General features: G+C 31.3%; 1 protein-coding gene across 1 annotated transcript; it reads right to left on the bottom strand.

Moving 5' to 3' along the window:
* Positions 1–146: 146 nt before the first annotated feature.
* On the bottom strand, positions 147–23,209 carry LOC139481012 (uncharacterized). The gene is made up of 17 exons (XM_071264032.1): positions 23,095–23,209; positions 21,557–21,668; positions 20,517–20,717; positions 19,395–19,510; positions 18,552–18,660; positions 16,480–16,637; positions 14,098–14,220; positions 13,184–13,283; positions 12,318–12,484; positions 11,579–11,674; positions 7,053–7,121; positions 6,524–6,650; positions 5,566–5,678; positions 3,788–3,970; positions 2,733–2,991; positions 2,041–2,304; positions 147–405 (listed from the first exon to the last, which is right to left on the bottom strand). The coding sequence occupies exons 2-17, from the start codon at positions 21,666–21,668 to the stop codon at positions 266–268; spliced, it is 2,337 nt and encodes a 778-aa protein (XP_071120133.1). The 5' UTR covers positions 23,095–23,209; the 3' UTR covers positions 147–265.
* Between the last annotated feature and the right edge of the window lie 162 nt (positions 23,210–23,371).

Raw genomic sequence — 23,371 nt, 5'->3', positions numbered from 1 at the left:
GGGGCATTGTTTCAATACTTAAAATCTTGTGTTAGTCTTTTCCATTTATTGTCCTTGTACTTTTATTGTTAAAACGATAAATTGTCAATATTGAACTGTGGTAAAAAGTTGGAAACATTTGTTAGTCTTCATTCCACAAACAAAAGTAGATATTCAACATTTATTTTCTAGTCAAACAAAGAAGAACCTAGAGAATTACCAGGACCAAATACATATCATACTAGGGACATATGAGATTACTTCACAATGTACAACATGTACCAGTCTAATATCTGTTGTTATCTTCCATGTCGTTAATAAGTCCCGGATTATTACGACGCCATTTTACATGGTAAAACCTAGTCAGTATGAATCCCATTACAGCCCCGGCAATCAACATTGCTATACCAATTCCTGCTGCTCCTCCTAAAATACATTAAAAAAACATATAAAAAAAAATCAAAGAGCCCTTATTGGTAAAGCATACATAAGTCTATTAAAATTAGTCCTACATTTTTTTTTATATTTAACGAGCGTCAATCAATATCATGACTAAGGAGTTCATAAAAACATTACTCATTCTATAGTTCAATTGCCTTGTAATATTCTATATCTGCTTACAATAGTTTACCCACCCTACTTAATTAATGAAATATACTTTATACATATATATTAATAAAGCATCTTACAATATTCACTAAGTCATTATCTTGAAAACTTAATATCGGGAAAAGATGCATTTCCCGACTGATTTTTAGCATTCAAACTGATTTAATTCGAAAACGAGTGCATGGACCCCCATTTTTTAAACCGACATTTTGTTTCATTTTGCAGTGAGATTATGTGGACCAAATTTTATAAAACTGTAAATAGTACAATTTTTTTAATTTTGATAAATATACAGCAAAAATTACTGTTTTTTTCTCAATTCATGACCATTGATAAATATGAGTTATTTCTGAACAAAAAATGCATAAATTTTTAGAATACTTATAAAATACAGAAATTACAAATTATTTAACAAAAAACAATTTGTGTTTATCTTTTAAAACAAAAAAGTTATGTCTTTCTTTCTAAAAGGAAAATACGGCTACAAATCCGAATTTTGAGCAAATAAACAAAATTTCGACCTCATTTAACCAAAAAAGTAGCACATGAAGGTATATTTTTATTACATATTTGATTTAATCAGGTAAAAAATAGCCTATATGCAAATTTTCATCAACTTGTAAATACAGAATCAAAACTGTATCGTATGCCCTAAAGTAAAGCAATTACATAGAAGAAATCTTTATTTCAGAGAGAAGTTCATCAAACGTTACACAGATTTTTATAAATGTCATCATTATATACACCAATGTGTATTTCAGGAAGCAAACTCATAAAAGATACCAAGATTTAAATTTTGTATCCCAGACACCCGTTTCGTCTATAAAAGACTCATCAATATTTTAAACACACTTCCCCATTATTATATTTTTATATATATTATCGTAAACTTGTTTTTTTTTTAGCACAAAGCGTGAACAAATGAAATTTGTTTACGACACTATCAATCGATTTTTTTTTTAATTTACCGCTTAAAGATATGGAATAAATCTACGTTCAGATTATTATTTTCTCATCTGCTTAACCAGAATATTTTTTCTACAAATTGGGGATCAGATTATTTTTTTTAGGACTGAAGCATTTATACCTTAACTCCAAGGGTGTAAATGAGTTTATTACTTTTTATCTGTACCTTTATATTCATGTTACAAGCAATTTCTACTAAAGCACCTGTGCCTTTACTTACTCCCGGGTTGTAAAGGAGTTTATAAGGTTTTACTGGTACCTTTATGTCAAGTTACAAGCGATTTCTACTGTAGCAACTATATCTTTACTATCTCCCGGGTTGTGAAGGAGTTTATAAGGTTTTACTGGTACCTTTATGTCAAGTTACAAGCAATTTCTACTGTAGCAACTATACCTTTACTATCTCCCGGGTTGTAAATGAGTTTATAAGGTTTTACTGGTACCTTTATGTCAAGTTACAAGCCATTTCTACTGAAGCATTTATACCTTTACTAACTCCTGTGGTGCTCTTCTTTGCGTTGTCTGCCGCAAGTTGCATCTGTCTTATTAAAGCTGAACAGTCCTGATTACTTTTTGTTGGTTGTTTTAATGTAACTGTAGATTGTTTTATTGGCATTTGTGTTTTCAGCTTAGTAGGTTTAGCTGATGGCTCTTGTACTGTTGGTGGACAAGTTGACGGAGGTAGAGGTGTTTGTGTCTGAGCAGGTGGACATGTTATTTTTGGACACATACATGGTTTGGGGGTTGCAGCTGTAAAAAAGAACACTACAATTGCATTTTCCTGTTTATCGAGTAATTTTTACGGGTTAAAAGTTAAAATGCTATTATTCCAATCTTTATCATTTTCTTTGCTTCATCAGCATTTCCAAATGTTGCTTTATTAATCATTATGATATAAAATTTATTAAAAAACATTATAAACAGAAAAAAAACTCTTTTTCTTTTTAAGATTATCAGCTATATCAAAAATATTGTTTTTGGTCAAATATAAACTTTGTAATGCAAATTAATATTTTTTTGAGCTTAAGACGTTTAAAGACTTCTTGCTCCTGACCATAACTTTAACAACAAAGTAGACACAATCAAATGATTTCTATTCTACAAGTCATCGTTCTCCCATTAAATAAAATTTTAGTCATCTTCATCTTTACAAATAATTGATATTGTTTCTTACTTACTTCGTCTAGAGGTAATTTGTGTTGTCAATGTAGACGAAACAGTCGGAGGGGTAGTAGGGATGGAAGGAGTTATAGTCGTTCTTTTAGTCGTTACCGAGGGCGGTATCGGTGGGGTGTGGACTTTTGTCGTGGGAGGTGTTGTGGGATGTGGAAGGGTTGGGACATTGTACGGGAGAGTAGGAGTAGTTGGCGCTGTCGTTGTTGTTAACTCTGCTTGATAGTTTAGTAGTACAATGTTCATCCCGGAAAATGTTACATGCTGTATTAAAGAAAAAACAGTTTCATCATTTTCTCTGGACAATAAGTATTGTATTAGTAAGAATGACCAATCAACAAATATATACTTCAGGACAGAAAGTAATTAATGTCATATTATGTTTGACCTTTTGTCCTTTAGTATTTCCTTTTACAGATAATAAACAATAAATCTTAGAGGGTATTGATGAAACAGACTAAGAAAAGTCTGGGAACCAAAATGAAAGAGACCAATAAAAAATATCTGAATGATATTTTATAGTGTGTTTTTCTATGTTGTGATATTAAACTATTGTTTCAGAAAAGGTAGAAGGTTTGGTACCATTAAAACGTTTAATGTCGCTGCAAATGTTTTCACATGTCCTCAGTCAGGAATCTGATGTACAGAAGTTGTCGTCTGTTAATGTAGTTCATACGTTTTTCTCGTTTCTCGTTTTTATATAGATTAGACCGTTGGCTTTCCCATTTGAATGGTTAATAGTAATTTTTGGGGCCCTTTATAGCTCGCTGAACAATGTTGGAGGCCGTACATTGACTTATAAAGGTTTACTTTATTAATTGTTACTTGGATGGAGAGTTGTCTCATTGGCACTCATAACACATCTTCCTATATCTATTTAAGGCTCCGTGATGAAGACTGTACTTTGACGTATAATGGTTTACTTTCATAAATTGTACTTTGGATGGAGAGTTGTCTCATTGGCACTCATACCACATCTTCCTATATCATTTTCAATAACAAATTTAGCATCACAGAATACAAATCGTATTACCATTCCAAATATTTCATAAAAACTTACATCGCCTGTACTGGTCGATACATTTTGTGACCATTTTCCTTCTATTTGTACTCTTAAAAAGTCAAATGCCGCTAAAAGTGGAACCTGATATATAGCTGGAGGAATAAGTCTAGGATTGTTTAGCGGTGCTTTGTCAAGAAGTGTTGCACTTAAGTAAAATTCATTTCCATTATAATATTCCATCTGAAACATAACAATGTATGATATGTTATTTAAAGTAGATATACACTGATTCTCATAAGTATTTCTTGTTTCTCGTATTTATATAGATTATATCGTTGATTTTCCTGTTTGATGTTGATATTCAAATCTAGCTTCCCACACATTTGACTTCTATACTGCCTACATATGTGTTTTTTTCTTCTCACAAAACACATCGCCGTATGTTTACTCTAAACCTATCCCACCATCCTTGCATAAATACAGCAAGGATAAATATTGTACTGTGGATTCATTATTATTCGTTGGATACCAATTTTCGTGGGTTTCGTGGGTACAGGTGAACCACGAATTCAAATGTTCAACGAATAGCGTATTTTCAATAGGCTTTGTATACAGAGATTTCTCGTTGCATTGAAGACCTGTTGGTGACCTTCTGTTGTTGACTGCTCTATGGTCGGGTTGTTGTCTCTTTGGCACATTCCCCATTTCCATTCTCAATTTTATTGTCAAAATCCGAAAATCAAATACACATGAATATACAAGTTTTCAGCAATCCACGAAAATTGATACCCATAAAAATAAATGAATCTACAGTATTACCTGTAGTACACCAATATCAGTTCAAATATCTAGTTTCAGAAATGAGGACGGAAAGTATCCCTAAAACACAAACCCAACCAAAAAACCGTAATGATCCTGAAGGGTAAGCACATCTTGCTCCACTTGTGATACCGACCACGTTTCTTATTTTATGTACAAATATCACTTAATCGATGATGCAATAAGCTGAGTAGTACTTAAAACACATAAGCAAATATGTGCATAAAATTTGTCAGAATCACATGAGCACCAGTATAAAGGAGACCTTGGTAAGAAATTTGTATAAAAAGGGGAAACAGCAACGTTTTACGAGTGTTTCAAACATCAGTTAAACATTTTTTTATTGCAATGCATTCGAGATATAAGTAAAAAAAATCGCCATTTTACTTACTAATAAAAAAAAAAGGAAAATAACAAAAATACCGAACTCCGAGGAAAATTCAAAACGGAAAGTCCCTAATTAAATGGCAAAATCAAAAATTGAAACACATCAAACTAATTGATAAAAATGTGGAATTCCTGACTTAATACAGCCCTTTTCTTGACTCTACCTGGTTTTATAGCTAGCTAAACCTCTCAAATGCATGACAGTTGCACACAATTTTCATTATATTAAAAGCGCATGATTGATGACAATCCGGATTTACTGCAAAAAAATAATGTTTGCAAATCTCAAACCTATACAGGATCAATGAGAGTAATATCAATAAATGTATGTGTTTAGGGTTTAGAAATTGACAGGCCAAAATCAATCTAAGTACCAATTTTCGCTATTTCAAGGTCTACAAATCAACAACGATAATCAAACTTGACCTTTATCAGTCATACCGAACCACATATCTAAATTTCAAAAGATTCCGTCAAAAGCGTTTTCAAGTGATTGCACGGACACTCTTTGGCGGCCGATTAATTCGTGCAATCGACCCCCTGTCGTACATCACTAAATTAATAACTGATATTTTTCTTTGAAAATTCGGTTAAAACAGTCTTCTATAAAGTAAACAGCTTCTACCTACAAGTATATTGGTCATTCGTGAAGAATCTATCTGTGCTAAGTCTGTAAGCCTGGCTTGTAGGATGTCCTGAAGGTACAGCTGACTTATCTGTGAAATAAGTTTTCCTCTGGATACTGTAAAAGGGTATTCGACAATTTAGTCCTGGTATCTATGATGAGTTTATTTACAACAACTGGGTCGATGCCACTGCTGGTGGAGATTCATTTCCCCGAGGGTATCACTAGCCCAGTAGTCAGCACTTTTTGTGCTGGCATGAATTGTCATTGATATGGTAATATTTATAAATTTACTGTTTACAAATTTTTAAATTTTTTAAAAAACTAAGGCTTTTCTACCTCAGGCATAGATTACCTTAGCTGTATTTGGCAAAACTTTGAGGAATTTGGTTCTCAATGCTCTTCAACTTCGTACTTTACTTGGCCTTTTTAACTTTTTTGGATTCGAGCGTCACTGATGAGTCTTTTGTAGACGAAACGCGCTTCTGGCGTATATACTAAATTTAGTCCTGGTATCTATGATAAGTTTATTTCAATTACTTCACGGTAGTTTAAAATAACAATAAATTAAAAGACCTCAGGTTTGCAATCTTTTCTTTCAATGATAAGGGTAAACTCGTACACCAGGAAATATTTAAACACCAGATCAGTCGAGCTCAAAAGCTAATTAAGCATTTTAGATATATTATTTTGGTTATGGAGACAAAAGCATACATTACAAAACATTGATATACGAAACCAATCCCCTTGCATAGTTCCTCATTAATATCCATGACAAATGCGGACGGTATAAAAATTATTTCTTACCATTGAAGAGAATTGATTTTGATAAATTATATATCAAACATGGGAAGCAAATTAAGTTTAATGAACATTACGTTACCATCCGTTTACGATTCATTTTTACTTTTAATAATTAAATATCTATGCAAGATAATGATAGTCTACTGTTGAATACCTACCACTAAAACGTGCAACTACATGAGCTTTTTGGGCTGGTTTAAAACAATTGTATAAGTCAAATGAAGATAGAGATGGTTCTATAGGGTCCATTCTGTGTATCTGATATGACATGGGATATCGGGCTCCCTAAAATATGCAAAAAGTAAAATCACAAAAATACTGAACTCCGAGAAAAATTCAAAACGGAAAATCAAAGCTCAAACACATACAACTAGTGGATAACAACTGTCATAGTCCACATCACGTCTGTCTATTACTATGCATCAACTAATTATTTTTAAAAGATCCTTATTAATTATCAATAAGGTAAGTTGTCTTCCAATGTTATATGTTAAGGAATATCACAGAAAATGTTAATGCAATTGTATAATATGTTATACTTTTTTTTACAAACTTCATATTTTATGAATATAAATCTTATGAAGATGAGCTTCATTCGTTTATCAATTAAATCTATAACAAAAGACTAATTTAAAGTAGTAGTACATATAAAAAGTTTTAATTTTACAATATAATATGTAATAGTACCCCAAAAATATCCATCTTGATAAAAGATCCCGTCTGCAAAATCAGTCCAACAGCTTCCGTCCAACCTTGCTGTAATAAAACATTAACAAATTGCATCACATTTTTTAAAATTTCTAACCACAGGAGAAAGAAGATAGGAAAACTTATTAATAACGATTGGTTTGTTCATCAAATTCGTACCACAATAAAAATTATGATATATCAATATCAATTCGGGACTGTACTGTTAAACATTCAGATATCTCAGATTTCAAAAACAACTTGCATTATTGCACTATTTCCAAATGTAACCACACAAATTGTAAAACCTATGATATACTAATATCTGATACCTACTTTCAAAGTAAAATGACCACCACAAATTACAATACACACAGTCATGAGAATGTTAATTTTACTGCTTCCAATATTGTGCCAAAGAAACTCGACAAAGATTCCAGGTGTAGTATTGTTAATGCATTAACTTCTCTTGAACTGAATTTTAATGTGCGTATTGTTATTCTTTTACTTTTCTACATTGGCTAGAGGTATAGGGGGAGGGTTGAGATCTCATAAACATGTTTAACCCCGCCGCAATTTTGCGCCTGTCCCAAGTCAGGAGCCTCTGGCCTTTGTTAGTCTTGTATGATTTTAAATTTTAGTTTCTTGTGTATAATTCGGAGTTTAGTATGACGTCCATTATCACTGTACTATTATGCATATTTTAGGGGCCAGCTGAAGGACACCTACGGGTGCGGGAATTCTCGCTACATTGAAGACCCATTGGTTGCCTTCGGCTGTTGTTTGCTCTATGGTCGGGTGGTTGTCGCTTTGACATATTCACCATTTCCTTTCTCAATTTTATTACAATTATTTAACACTTCTGCTCGACGAAATAGAAGTCATGGTCTCAGTGATATAGATACAATGGATAAGCGTTGATTCTTGAAAAAGAAACCATGAGCCCGGAGGGCGAATGGTTTGTTTTTCATGAATCAACGTTTATCCATTGTATCTATAACTTAAACTATTGTGTTAATGTCTTTTCAAAATTAAAGCCTATTCTTAATTAGAAGGTATTTTAAGTGAGTTTAAATAACCATGTTATCGTGACAAACGATGCATTATAATAAATTATATATCCCAATTAAATGGTAAAAACAATACAAGTATAACCCAACACGTCTGCCCTTTAAGATCTTCATTTATCAGGCATCTGAATATCTGTTTTGACAAAATGAGACATATTCGATCTTATTTCTAATAAGATTGAGAATGAAAATGGAGAATGTGTCAAAGCTGGGGATAACAACTTGACAAAGAACATATTATTGCATATCAATATAATATTTCCCACAGAAAGTAACCAAATGTTAGCGTGCAATAAATTCTAATATTGCGCTAGTGTAATTGGGGAATATTGTCCCTCGTAGAACATATATATTGCACTCGCAAGCTTGTGCAATATAAAATTCTACTCGGAACAATATTCATGCAATAACCCTATATTATAGTATATATATATATAAAGCATGTGTCCGAAATTTTTAACAAGAAGCCTTATTCTAGACACATCACGATTTTCTAGCAGAAAAATTTACAAATATAAACAGATGAAACCATAGTATATTAATTTATAAAACACAAATGGACACCTAGAATGTAAACATTTTTATTTTAAACATGTGGAATAGCCAACAATGATCCGATAATAAACGATCAAACTGGCTTTTATTAAACAAAATATCCACAATAACTTACAAAACAAGAAACAAAAACAGGAAAACTAGAGAATAGGGACAACAAAAACAACACAAGGATTCGAACCTAAACCGACAAGTTCTAACTCATTGAGCCCAACTATGAAACCTCGCGGCTACCAACTCATACTATACGATTGCCTATTATTGTATATAGAAACGTACAATCCCTGTGTGTCCGTTGTACCGATTTATATCATATATTCATTTATATAAAATAAATCAGACATTTAAATCGTAACATATTGGTAGCCGAGAGGTTTCGTCGATATGTTGATGTTAGTAACACCTAACAGAATTCATGGACGGGTTCGATTCCCAGTGAAGGCATATAGAAATTACAAAAAATAAAGGTAAGTTTTTAAAATAATTCCACTAGTGAACAGAAATCAGTAAATTGGCCAATTCAAACTTTATGAAATTAGACACACAAAGATAAACAATTGAATATAATTTGGTGAGTCCATTTCAGCGACGGATTTAGGACGTGTTGATTCTAGAAAAAGAATCTACGGTAAATGAATAGGTTGACGTCACCACAATGGTTTAAGAAATTATACACCATGACAATGGACCTCAATATAGACTCCCAAGCCAATCAAGTTGAATAAGAACTTCAGGTTATTGAAGGAATCAAAGCTATTTAGATCATGCATTCAGAAATGTATCCAGAAACTACTATTTACTATGAAGACAAGGGTTTCCAACCCATTCAAAACTATTGAATGCTGTATACTCTTTGCACGACAAATATGTCATAGTTCCAACAGATAAAGCGTCCATTAATAGTGTCTTGTTGTGTAAAATCCTTAATATAGAATGTCCTACAAAAAAGCTTGGAATAAACAGCAAAACTAGTAATCCGACATATTCTTTAACATCATTTGAAACGGATGACATCTGTCCTTCTTTCCTTTGATATTAACAGCAAAGAAAACGAAGAAAATCTACCGTCATTATACTGGATACCAAAACGTTACAAAACTCCTTATAAAGAACGATACATAGCTGGAGAAGATGTTCTAAAGTCGGCAAGACTACTATTTTCTACAGTAAACGATGGCCTTCAGAAATATTGTTAAAAGATATATTCACCATGTTGTGTCAATCACATACATGTGGATTGTTAAAGATTCTAAAGAGCTACACGCTACTGCATAATCTTAAATCAAAATCTCTGCAATTTTGAAGCAATATTAGAACTTTGATTTATTCTAATATACCCCATTTAATTTGAAATTAAGTGTGCTACTGATACTAGAAGGACTACCACACATCTTGATTTCTTCCTCAAGATTGATACTGATGGACGACCTCACATTAAAATTTATGACCAACGGAGCGATTTCCACTACCCAATAATAAATTTACCATTCCCCAGCAGTAACATATCATTGCTCCATCGTATGCTGTTTACATATCTCAGTTGATACGTTATGATTGTGCATGTTTGCACTATTCGAACTTCATATACATGAATTTAGTCCTTACGCAGAAACTGCTCTAACAGATTATAGGAGGAAAGTTTAAAAATGTCATAGTATGGACACCATCACGAATTCGTTGATCTATACGATATGTCTGTGTCTAAACTAACTAACGACATGTTTTACCACGTCTTAAATTGTGGGTAACCATCTACGTCGTCTGGTCTGCTTATTACCGAATGTGACATATACCCGAATATGACTGATTTAGCCAGTGGGGAAATCACATTGATATTAGACTTCTCTGTTTTTATACATCCAATATTCATGTATTAGGTTAAGCTGTTCTTTTTGTAAGGTCTATTGGATATTGTGTGATGTCTTTTCGTTTGTAGTTTGAATTCTATTTTTATTATCTATTAGTGTGTAAAAGTTATAATCAGTTATTTCAATTATTTGACTTTTAGTTTAAAGCAACTATATGCACATTTTTTATTTGTTTTGACACAGTTTGCATTTAGTGAGCCGATTTGTTTAGAAAATACAAATATTATATATTCATATTCTTGTAATGGTAAAAAAATATATAAAATAACACCATTACAAACTTTATTCCATTTCTATATTCTATTTTTTTGACATTTACCTGTTACATTTATTGGCGTGGATACATTCGTGTTTCACATAGCTCATAATTCTATTGTGTCATTAATGGATATTTTACGTTGTTTTCTGTGGTTTACATGTTGTTATGTACTATTATATCATGTATTTATTTATTTCTCTGTCCTGAGTGTTCTTGCATTGATTTGTACGGTATTCATGTCACATCAATATAGTCATTTTATCTGTATTTTCAACATTTCCATATATGCGGACACTTTGGCTAGCCATAAAACCCGGTTCAATCCACCATGTTTTCTTAATATGCAATGTAGGAAGTCAAGAATATGACAGTTGTTACCAAATAGTCTGTTTTAAGTATCTTGGCGTTTATTTTTGTAGCAGTTCAGTTTATGTTGTTTCGATGTTTTTCTTTTATGTGTTTCCATCAATTTTGTTTTGTGACGCGGAATTGTTTTCGCTAAATCGATTTAAGACTATTGAACAGCGTTATACTACTATTGCCTTTCGTATCAGACCCATAATAATTGAAATAACAAAAATACCGAACGCAGAGGAAAATTCAAAACGGAAAGTTCGTAAGTAGTTTTTCAATGTACCAGTTTATCTATTAGTAAACAAAATAAATAATCTACTCAACCTAAATGAGGCAAAACTGCAACCACAAATTATTAATAAAAAAGAGCTTTGATAATAAATTTAAGCATTTTTTTCCAATGTTATTTAAAAATCTTACAGCAGCAAAATACCATTCTGCAGTAAAGTTTCTTGACACAGACTCATCGAAGTACGTCCCTACCCATACGTCACATAAAATACCTCGTGTCAATCTCTACAAAATAAAATGCTTTTGTTTCAGACTTATTCTGTACAAATGTCTACAATGGATAAACAAAAATCCATGAAATAATTCTTTGGAAAATAATTAATATTTCCATTGACTACATATATTTAAAATAGTAAGTTATTCATATTCCAATTATCGTTAATACAAAAATTGCATGCTAAGGAATTTTATATGTTCAGGTGTTTATGAAATTATTGTGGTTAGGTTCGGCGTCAGCAAACAGGTTTGCCTATATCACATTGTGTATTCGTCTGTTCCAAGCCAGGATCCTTTAATTCAGTGGTTGTCGTTTGTAGTTGTATATCATATTTGTTTTCTTTTATTTTCTGACATAATTCAGGTTGGTAGTTTTCTAGTTTGAATTGTTTTACATTTGTACTTTCGGGCCTTTTAGAGCTAACTATATGCGGTACGTTTTTTTTTATTCTTGACGGCCGTTCTATGAGCTATGTAACTTGGTCTCTAGTAATCTCATTTGCAGCAATACAAAATCAATGGTGAGCTATTTAATTTAATCTCTAGTTTCATCTTTTGCAGCCATTTCATTTTAAAAGAGTGTGTGGCAATTATATTATATGTTCAGTTATTTATTATAATTTAATTTTACTATAAACTATTCGGTACTTACTTTTCCAACATACTGTATATACGCTTTGGCTAGATGAAAGAATTCTGTTACAGACATTATAGCAATGTTATTACTGTTTAAACTCTTTGCTTTAACAAAGTTATCTCCGACCACAACAAGTTCTGTCTCACAATTGCCTATATATTTATCTATCTTATAACGGATTCCTGAAATAACAAGAAGCATTTCGACGTCAAAACTTAGCGAAAAATACCTAACATCTGGAATTAAACATCTGATTTGGGTTTAAAATGTTAAATTCAGTTATTCAAAATGTATTTTTAGAACTCCATTGTAAATAGAGCTAGAAACTGACCTGAGTTTGATAATAAGAAAGGTCTGACATACTGTGGTTGTTGCTTTTCAGTATTTTGTGCGTGCATGGAAAAAAGATGTCGTACAATGTTTGTGTCCTATATTTGAAATCCCTTTCAGTTGAAAATAATATACAATGATGTGGAGTACTCAAACAAAGGAAGAATTTCATTAAAATTGACAGAACTCATACACTGTCACACAGATTGCAAGAAAAATCCGAAACAAGAGTGGATTTAAAACTGCATTTCCTCATGACTATTCGAAGTAAAACGATTGAGTCACGAAATGATAATGACTGCCTAGCTACACCACACGACGAAAACATCTTTTCTTCCACCATAACTTTCGGTTTTTGATAAGGTAAGGTTTATGTTGCTCAATCTGTAGTTTTCTGTTGAATGTTTTGATGACTGCTGTTTGTCTTTCGATCTGGTTTTTTTTCAGAATGTTCTCTGTTTTTCTTGACTTTTGCTTTTAAATTAACCCTTTGATATCATGCCTCTTTTCACAACTCTTTCCCAACGTCATATCAACTGACGGAAATATACCTGTTTTAAAGTCTAATATGGTCATATATGGATCCGAATCACTTCCATCAGAGGTCTTTGTGTCATATCGTATTATCTTTTGATCAGCATGATACCATATCTGTAATTGGTTATGCACAATTAAAACAAGAATAATCAATAGCCGTATTTCACATTTTCGTTTGCTATAAGACAAGTCATCTTTCAATACGTACTTACAATAACTGGTATCTTAGATTAAATTCATTTCATTGAACATCAGAAAGTTTTCGTCATAAACTTGTTAATCCTTCTTAAATCGCTTATTGTTAAATAAATCTTATTCTCTGCTACCCTAAATTGGAAAAAAGTAGGTAAAAGACGTATGGTTCTTCAATTGTAAGAAGTATTTAAATGGGTAAAATGACGGCAATATCTAAGCAATAAAAATCAGGATAAGATATTACTAATGAAACATATTAGGGTTATGAATTTTAATGTTAAAATTTTTTTTTTTCTGTTTTTGTTTTGCTTTCATTTTAGCCATAGCGTTGTGTCTTTTTATTTTACTTACAATTTTTTTTCTTTTATCTCTTGGTATCATCTCTTTTAAAAAACATTTTGATGATCATATATTATAAACCAGCAGAACGAATGGAAAACAATTGTTATATACCTAACTTACACGGTATAGGTATTTCCGAAGATAATTGTGGGATAAACATGATAAATATGGTTTAACTGCTTAGAAAAGAGTGTGAAAAAAACATGTGGATTCAAGCGCCATTGACATGTCTTATATAGACGAAATGGTCGTCTGTCGTAACAATTCATACGCCTGGTATCTCAATGTTGAGTTTTTTTTTGTTTTTTGTTTGTTGAATCATATTTATTAATAACTTAATAAAAACCATTTCTATAGTGCGTCAAAAATAAAATAAATGATAGAATCTCACTTCCTGGAACATTATTGTTGACTGCTCTCTGTTGACTATTTCAATAATTCCATAGAAACTATCAGGCAATTTTATTATCGGTTTCCCTGGATACTTCCCAGGACAGAATATACCTGCAGGCGCCTTCAATAAATAAATAATGTTATACTTACAAAAACTTCAATTGGTTGCAAAAAATTAATGTCAAATAAAATATGTAATCTAACAACTGTGGTGTTAAAATTTACAATAAAACTGAGAATGGAAATGGGGAAGAGTGCATGCACTGAAGTATTCTCACCTGAAGATAAATATTAAGACGTCATTTTATATCTATAAGTACCACATTTTTCTACAAGGAGTCAAGATTACACTGACTTCAAATGGCTGTTTTGCCAGATTAATCCAGTAATCTCAGACTAATACCAATAACATGTATCCATCATACAATCGATGAACCAAATTTAAAAATAAGAATAAATTGAAATACTTCATATGCATACATAGTTCTTTATCTCATATTGTCGGTTTGAAAAGTAAGAAGTATAAAGAAAAATACCGAACTCCAAAGTAAATTAAAAAATGGAGAAGTCCATAACACCGGACAACATCAAACAATCGAGTGTATCAACCACAGGAACTAGTAGAAAGCAACTGTCACACACTTGGTACAGATTTTTTCCAAAAAGAAAAATGATGAGTTAAGTCTGTAGAGACAAAAGTAGTTTACCGTTTTTCATATAATATCTCATAAACCTATTTTAAGATACAACTCAAGCATTGTCAAGGTGAAAGACATAAAATGAAGAAATCGCAAAAAGGTCAGATGTGCGGACATATAAAAGTATCTGATATAAATTCATCACCCGTAAAATCAGAATAATATGTATGGAGCCAGAATAGGATAAAGACTAGATATACAAAGATATGCATGCGCTGATATATGCAGTATAAAACTTTCCTTTGATTCGATCATTTAACCAACTTATCAAATCATAAGATATTATTTCACTTTTACTTAATTATATCATAATATTTAGCGAAAATATTCGAGCATAAGGCTCTTTGATGTGATTGACTACCTTAATTTATAAGAAAAGAAAAAAACATAAAATCATGCATAAATAAGAGAAAATATGGGGAGAAAATAAGCTTTTTCTATGCAGGAAATGGAAAAATCCTACCATATCTCTCTGTGTTTCGTAAAATAGATACAACAAATTGCTTAATTGTATCACGAATCTGATGATTTATATTGGAAGTATAACGTCACTGTACCAAAAAGGCACCCAATTAACAGTAGAAACCTTAGAAATTTGCTTCGAGACTAAATAATGTGTCTTTATATAATTTGACATTATGGAAGTATTTCAGCATAGCTATTTATACAAATATATTGAAAACGTTCACAATAAATATACACCGATTAAGCCTTCACTGGAAAAAAGAAAATAAATGGAAACGTTATCATAGGACTTCCACAAACAGTTACGTTTTAAAATTGAAAAATTTACAGACATTTGTTTCTTTAAAATGAATAGACAGCTATAGTAAAATTGTTCTAAATATTTGGAGAAATAAAACAAAACATGAGTTATTGGATGTGAATTTAAGCACCGATACAATTTGGATACTCTTCATTACAGAATCATGTTTTGTGTTATGTCGAAGAAAGTTAATGATTGAAAACGAATATTCAATGACATTTTAAATCCTTAAACATATAAATATGCCTGTCATAACTATGGAAACTCGTCAGTCGTTGACTTTCTTATTATCTTATTGTTTTCAATCAGTAAATAGTTATCAAAAGTACCAGGATTATAATTTTATACGCCAGACGCGCGTTTCGTCTACATAAGACTCATCAGTGACGCTCAGATCAAAACAGTTAAAAGCCAAACAAATACAAAGTTGAAGAGCATTGAGGACCCAAAATTCCAAAAATTTGTACCAAATACGGCTAAGGTAATCTACTCCTGGGGTACGAAAATCCTTAGTTTTTCGAGAAAAAAAATTGTAAAAGAGGGGCAAAAGTTACCAGTGGAGCAGTCAAACTCATAGATCGAAAATAAGATATTTAGGGTTAAAGGCAAACTTTAGCAGTCTTTTCTATCAATTTCGGTACCTTGCACTTTTGTTTTTAATTTATTCCAAATTAGTAAGGACAAAAGGGTGGATTAACATGTGTAATAGACCTATGTATATCATTAGTAAATAATATTTTCGTGCATCCGAAACGCTTTTCTTGATTTACCTTCATTGGGAACCATCAAACCTAAACCTTCAACTGCTACGAATGTGTTTAGACCCATAAGAAAAATGCATTTCATATTCAAGGCGTTTCATGGTTTCTAATATTTATTTGCTCTCTTAAATTAAAGTCTTTAATATGTAAAATACCTGTAAATTCAATGGATCGGCTGGTGGAGATGCATTAAAATTATACAAATCTCCAACAACATGAAAGGCATTGGAATCTGTTCCATTTATTCTCCCTCGAACTTCAACACGCACTGGTATGAAAACGTTTGGGTCATTTTGTGGCAAGGCCCAGTTTTCTGTAACAAACACGTTAATTGTAAATGCAACTATAAACTTGTTAAAAAGCATGTTAAAACAAACTTAGATTTATCACTTGATTGAGTTGCTTTGTAACTTTTCATAACTGTGATCACTGATAAACCAGCTTTTGAAAGACTTAGTATGCACCGGTCAATCGTATTTTTTTAAATACCAAACAGAATGGTTTGATTATTTTTATTCCTTTATATATACTTTACAAATGCAATTGGAAATCTATAATTTTAATAGAATTTCATCATTACTATTCGTTTTTAATGTTACAACTGTTACTTAGTTTTAAGTGGAATGTATTTTTAATATTCTTTATTTATGGAAAAACATGAAATGTTTGTTGGTGAGGACAGAAACTGGACATTAAACAAATAGATATTCACATGTCTGTAATGTATATGTGAAATGTTTGTTGGTGAAGACAGGAACTTGACATTAAACAAATAGATATTCACATGTCTGTAATGTATATGTGAAATGTTTGTTGGTGAAGACAGAAACTGGACATTAAACAAATAGATATGCACATGTCTGTAATGTATATGTGAAATGTTTGTTGGTGAAGACAGAAACTGGACATTAAACAAATAGATATTCACATGTCTGTAATGTATATGTGAAATGTTTGTTGGTGAAGACAGAAACTGGACATTAGACAAAAAGATATTCACATGTCTGTAATGTATATGTGAAATGTTTGTTGGTGAAGACAGAAACTTGATATTAAACAAATAGATATTCACATGTCTGTAATGTATATGTGAAATGTTTGTTGGTGAATACAGAAACTTGACATTAAACAAATAGATATTCACATGTCTGTAATGTATATGTGAAATGTTTGTTGGTGAAGACAGAAACTGGACATTAAACAAATAGATATTCACATGTCTGTAATGTATATGTGAAATGTTTGTTGGTGAAGACAGAAACTTGACATTAAACAAATAGATATTCACATGGTTGTAATGTATATGTGAAATGTTTGTTGGTAAAGACAGAAACTTGACATTAAACAAATGAATATTCACATGTCTGTAATGTATATGTGTACTCTGGTTCATTTCTTTTTCAAGTTTGGGGTTTTTTTTCAAAGTTTGAGTGTTAGTTATTCATCGTCATATAAAACGTATTTCTGTTCTCTGGTGATTATAATTTTGAAACACCATTCATCTAATGCATGAATATATATATATAATACTAAGTCCTCTGTGAATGTTTTAGTTTAGTTATGAATCAATAAAGAATAATGGACGAGAAATATTTCATTCAGTGAGAATTGAACGGCCTAATGACATGGTCGTTAGGAAAATCTGAATGTCAATTTATTAACTGCAACTCATGAAAAGCCTTTTCTTCCAATAATTTATGTACGTTTCTGCAATAAAGTTTATCGACATTTTGTAGGTATTCCTATGGCCACCAAGTGTGTTACTTTAATATTAGACTTGTTACTGTACTGTTATGTCCAAACTCAGTAAAAACCCGTCTGAACTCGATTTTAATTAAAAAATTCAACAACACTTAACATTATTTTGCTGACAGTTTTTCGTTAGATAATGAAGAATTATCTGAATATACTGTGAACATTTATCCAAAGAAACTCACTTAAAATAAATAAAATATTAACAGCAATAACTCTCTTTTTATTAAATTTCTTTCTTTTTGACGGTAAAGTTTTGTCCCTCCACGTTACAGTATTTATTTCCCAACTGGATTGCTTTACCAATTTTCAATGAACATTATTTATGTTTAACTGGTACTGGTAAATTAGTCAGGGATTTCGTTAACACACATTGCCTAAAACCTTTTACACATTCATGGTATAATGATTCCTACACTGTCTTACCTAACGACAAATACACTTAAAGCATCTTGAATAATGTGTGAATACTCACTTGCAAAATATATATCTACGTGTGCTGTAATATCAAAATTCAATACATAGAGACACGACGACCAATGATCAACATCCATCGATCTAATGACTGTTGAACTATTTTGAATCTGTAAGAAAAAAAGTTTAAATTGTATATTTTAATCATTTTCTATCATATAAGAGAGAATAATATCTCTAGTCAATATAGTATTAATAGGGAATAAAGCGATGTGTCTGAAAAACAAGTAGCACTGAAATAAATTTACAGGTATGCACAGTAACAAAGCCAGGAAAGAAAGAAAACTATTCATATGCGCAATGACAAAAAAAAATGAAAAGTGTTGCGTAATAGAAAAACAGATGAACACACGTTCATAAGAGAACACAATCCACATCGCCCTCACGATATATTCAACAAATAAATAAAGATAACGCTTTCAGTTATATTTCATGACTGGATACAGAAAAAAAACAAGAGTATGCTATATCAAATGAAAATAGGAAAGAAGAAGCAACTGAAGTTATTGTCTCACTTTCAGTTACTTATATTTTTTAAACGTAGGCCGCCCACCAAATATAAATGGATAAATCCTATATTAACCAGATACAAGATTATAACCTTTTTTATAATTCCGGCTTATATATTATCAACATGTATTTCGAACTAAAATGTAAAATCACAAAAATACTGAACTCCGAGTAAAATTCAAAAAAGGAAAGTCTCTAATTAATAGGCAAAATCAAAAGCTCAAACACATCAAACAAATGGATAAAAACTATCATATTCCTGACTTGGTACAGTCATCTTCTTACGTAGAAAATGGTGGATTATTTCACCACAAAGAAAGAAAGCCATACATACTTTCGTTGTCTGACGCATGATTTTATACCAATCTTTAGTCATAGTCAACCATTGTAGTCCATATATATCCGGGAAAAATATCATTTCTGTTTCTAGATTGTTAACTGTACATTTATCTGAAGGTAGAATAATTGGCATGCATATGGTTTCGACGACTACAGTTCGTGTTAACAGTCCGATTAAAATCAAACCTTCCAGCGCTTTACCGTTTTCAAATACGTCCCGTGCGACATATATATGACTATTTTCTAATATGTCATGCGCGACATATGTATAAACAATAGCATGTTAGAGGTTTGATTTTATTCAGACTGTTCTTTTTACAGATTTTAACATTAAACAACCAGTTTACTTTGCTCGTTTTGTGTATAAGAAAATTTAAGAATTAACAGAATACCATTTGAAGGATCACTGATAGTTTCTAAAAACTTTAGAACAGCTAGTTATTGGTACTCATTAATTAATTAATTAATTAATTAATTAATTCATTCATTCATTCATTCATTCTTTTATCTAATTTCCTCTTCATAAAGATTACATGAATTATATTATCATGAACAACAAATCAGTATATCAATAACAGAAGATACAAAAAATAAAGTTATGAGCAATACGTAATATTAACATATAAATGTAAATTTTAATACACTGTACAATAGTATCAGCGTATATATCGTGAGAAAGCGATATTACATGTGCTAAAACTATATTTTTGTACAATTGACAATTGTGTTATTTCAATGCAAATTGTATGTCATAGACGTATAAAGTCGCTAAAATGCATCTAAGTCGGAGTCACTGAACACAATTGAAGGGTTAATCCCGAGACAAATTGAAAATAAAGATTCATCTTTACATTCATTTATTTTAACATTAAGACAGATAGAAAAGTTTTCTATTATTAAATGCAGTCATGTTCTGTACATATGTGGTGAACAAGTACAGCCAAAGCAGGCATTTATGAAAACATCTGCGAACAGTCGGTCGTAAATTTCACAAGATTTGGAAATTGTAAATGTCAAAATTATCAATAAATGATCAAGATAGAAAATCATACATTTCTTCATGTTAATAGGTGCCGTGCTCAGTATATCTTATATTACTATATAAGATTCTACTCACTATTGATGATAGTATAATATTCCGTATGTTCATCGCTTATAATGTTTTGTACAGTAACTCCTTCAATGGAAGCTGTTATGCTTCTGACTTCGTCTATAGGATCCCAGAATTCTTTTACATCGACAACGGTTTTTTTGCCTAACATCTTCCATTCAACATCTGTAGAGTATCCTATTGACCATGAAGGCATAGGTCCACCTTCTGTAAAGCCAATAAAAGAATGTATTTAATATGTTATGATCTGTTTTGGTACGATTATTCAACTAGTTGGCCGAATTTGAATATACAGCATTTGATTGAACTTTGTGTTTCAAACTCGGGACAACTGATAGATACTTTTGTATTTCAAACATCTAATAGTTATTGATTTCAGCTATTTTTCATACTTTCATTGTCGAAAATGAAATACCGTTCTATATGCCTTTTTGTGTTTCTTTGTTACACATGACGTGGTTCTGTACTTATAAATCCCGTCAGTGTGTAATAGCAAATTTTTGTATTCTTGTCTTTCAATTTTGCTGATGTTCTTTGTCTGTAAGCCTTTTTGTGTTTCTTTGTTACATATGACGTGGTTCTGTACATCCCGTTATTGTGTTATGATATATTTTTTTTGTATTCTTGTCTTTAATTTTTGCTGATGTCCTTTGTTTATATGCCTTTTTGTGATTCTTTGTTACATATCTGTTTGTTTTTATATTGTTTAAGATAATAACACAATGGTGACTGCTGTATCCAATTTGAAAATTTAACATTTTGTGTATGTTTGTTTTGTTCACACATCGTTGTTAATATAATGAAATTTTATTCGACTGTCATACAAGTGAAGTTTAGCTAGCTATAAACCCAGGTCCAATCCACCATTTACTACATAAGAAAATGCATGTACAAAATCAGGAATATGACAGGGGTTATCCTATCGATTGATGGTTTAACCTTTGGATTTTGCCAATTAATTAGGGGAATTCCATTTTCAATTTTCCTGGGAGCTCGGTATTTTTGTGATTTTACTTTTAATATCAACAATTGTTTAGTATACTGACCTGAATTCTTGATATATGTACATACTGAGTTATCAAAACCAAAAACTTCAGCTGAAATTTGCTGGAAATTTGCAAAGAGTACTACTAAAACTACTGCTACATACTTCGTCATCTAAAACACAAGTTAATAAAAGCAATCATCTTTTGATTGGCTTCACATAATATAATTGTACCTTTACACGTCAACAGTCCATACCTTGAAAATTATCCTGCAATTATTTATTATTCGTATAAAATGTGTTATATAATTATAGTTTCAACATGTCATCAATCTATGCCTCGATAAAATAATCCCGCTGTCAGCATTTCATTGACAACTGAAGGGATTTAAGATGGCAAAAATTAAACAATAAAAGAAGGTAAGGTAGAGTAAAACATTATAAAGAGAGAAACTGCTTTTTATCTTTTATTTTATTTTGGAAAACTAAAAAATGCATTGGCAATCATACCACATATGTTCAGTTGAACATATATTCAATACTTTGGGAATTTTAATCTTGATAGGGAGTAGTGGAGGAATATTTTGCGCGAGAGTATATAATTTTGGTCTCTGTGCAAATTGGACAAACTCGAATTTTATCATAATGCCTGTATGTAATAAATCATCCAAATACTGAAATCCTTAATTGGTTAGGTTTAATACGTTAAACACGTAGTGGTACGGACCCAGTGATGGTAAATCGATAAGTTTGCATAATCTAAATCGTTTTTGTTGATTTTCTTTACGCTGAACACTTAAGACGGAAAGTCTGAACGATGAAAAGTCAAGCACACATTGGGAAATATATTACCTGTTGTTTTTATTTTTACAATAAACCGTCTAATACTAAAGAGGAGCAAGAGTGGCCCATTAACAGGTTGACAAATTTTATTTTGCTCAAATCAGATAACAGTTAATTCAAAATACTGATACCGATAACCAGTAACATCCATTCAATTGAAGAAAACAGTGATTTTAAAAATAAAAAAATGTTAATAAGACTCTTTTTCATACTATCAGTTAACACCATTGTAGATTTCAAGAAAATTATACAGCGAATTAGTCAATAACAACAGCATATATATCTTCAAAACAGTAAACAACAGTTAAAAAAAGCCTACAACACTTTAACAGAAAAGACATACTCCTTTTTAGATACTAGTGGCCATATTATACAAATGCAAGACCAACATTTATTATTGATCTGATGAGGTTAAATTTTGAAATTTGGGTTTTTGAAAAAAAACAACAAAGTTCATTCTATAAAAGGTGCAAACGAATATATATATAAAATAAATAGATATTTAGAACAAGTCTAGCTTGTCAGATGGTGAACGACATCTACCAATAACATGTCATATAAAGTTGTAAATAAAAAGGGGCACGAAAATTAGATATACTAATATATCGTGATTAACATGGGTTATCTATATAACTGTTCAAATGCTTCGTCCTTTTCTTTAAATTTAGATAACTATAACCAACAAAGATCGTGTTATCTAATAGCTTGTTAAAACTATATAAAAGCGGTACTACTGCTAGTAAATAATTGTCTCACCTGATTTGTTTGTTTTCTTATATTTTAATGCGTTACATTAGAAATAATCCAAATTTAGGATAACTACCAAAAACAATAGTCACTGAGTCACCTATCGCACCCTTGTACCCGTATGATAATAACACTGATTATCAATGGTAAACACGTAAATATAGACATTATATATTACTGATAAAAAGAAAATTCAAATATTTGAATGCATCAAATCTGCAGTCAAGACAAAGTAACATGATAATGAATGACCCATTTGTTTACTGACTATGTATTTAAAGCAAGC

This window comes from Mytilus edulis, chromosome 7 (genome assembly GCF_963676685.1).
Source record: "Mytilus edulis chromosome 7, xbMytEdul2.2, whole genome shotgun sequence".
Taxonomy (NCBI): Eukaryota; Metazoa; Mollusca; class Bivalvia; order Mytilida; family Mytilidae; genus Mytilus; species Mytilus edulis.
Note: the sequence above shows the minus strand (reverse complement) of the source record. Positions and strands in the feature narration are given on the sequence as shown.

What these genes read in the sequence shown, in the direction of transcription:
- LOC139481012 (XM_071264032.1), bottom strand. Translation starts at nt 21,668, where the DNA reads ATGACGAAGTATGTAGCAGTAGTTTTAGTAGTACTCTTTGCAAATTTC. An exon ending in ATATTATACTATCATCAATA is followed by an intron (nt 19,511 to 20,516) that starts GTGAGTAGAATC and finishes TTCTACCTTCAG; the next exon opens with ATAAATGTACAGTTAACAAT. An exon ending in ACAAATTACCTCTAGACGAA is followed by an intron (nt 2,305 to 2,732) that starts GTAAGTAAGAAA and finishes TCTTTTTTACAG; the next exon opens with CTGCAACCCCCAAACCATGT.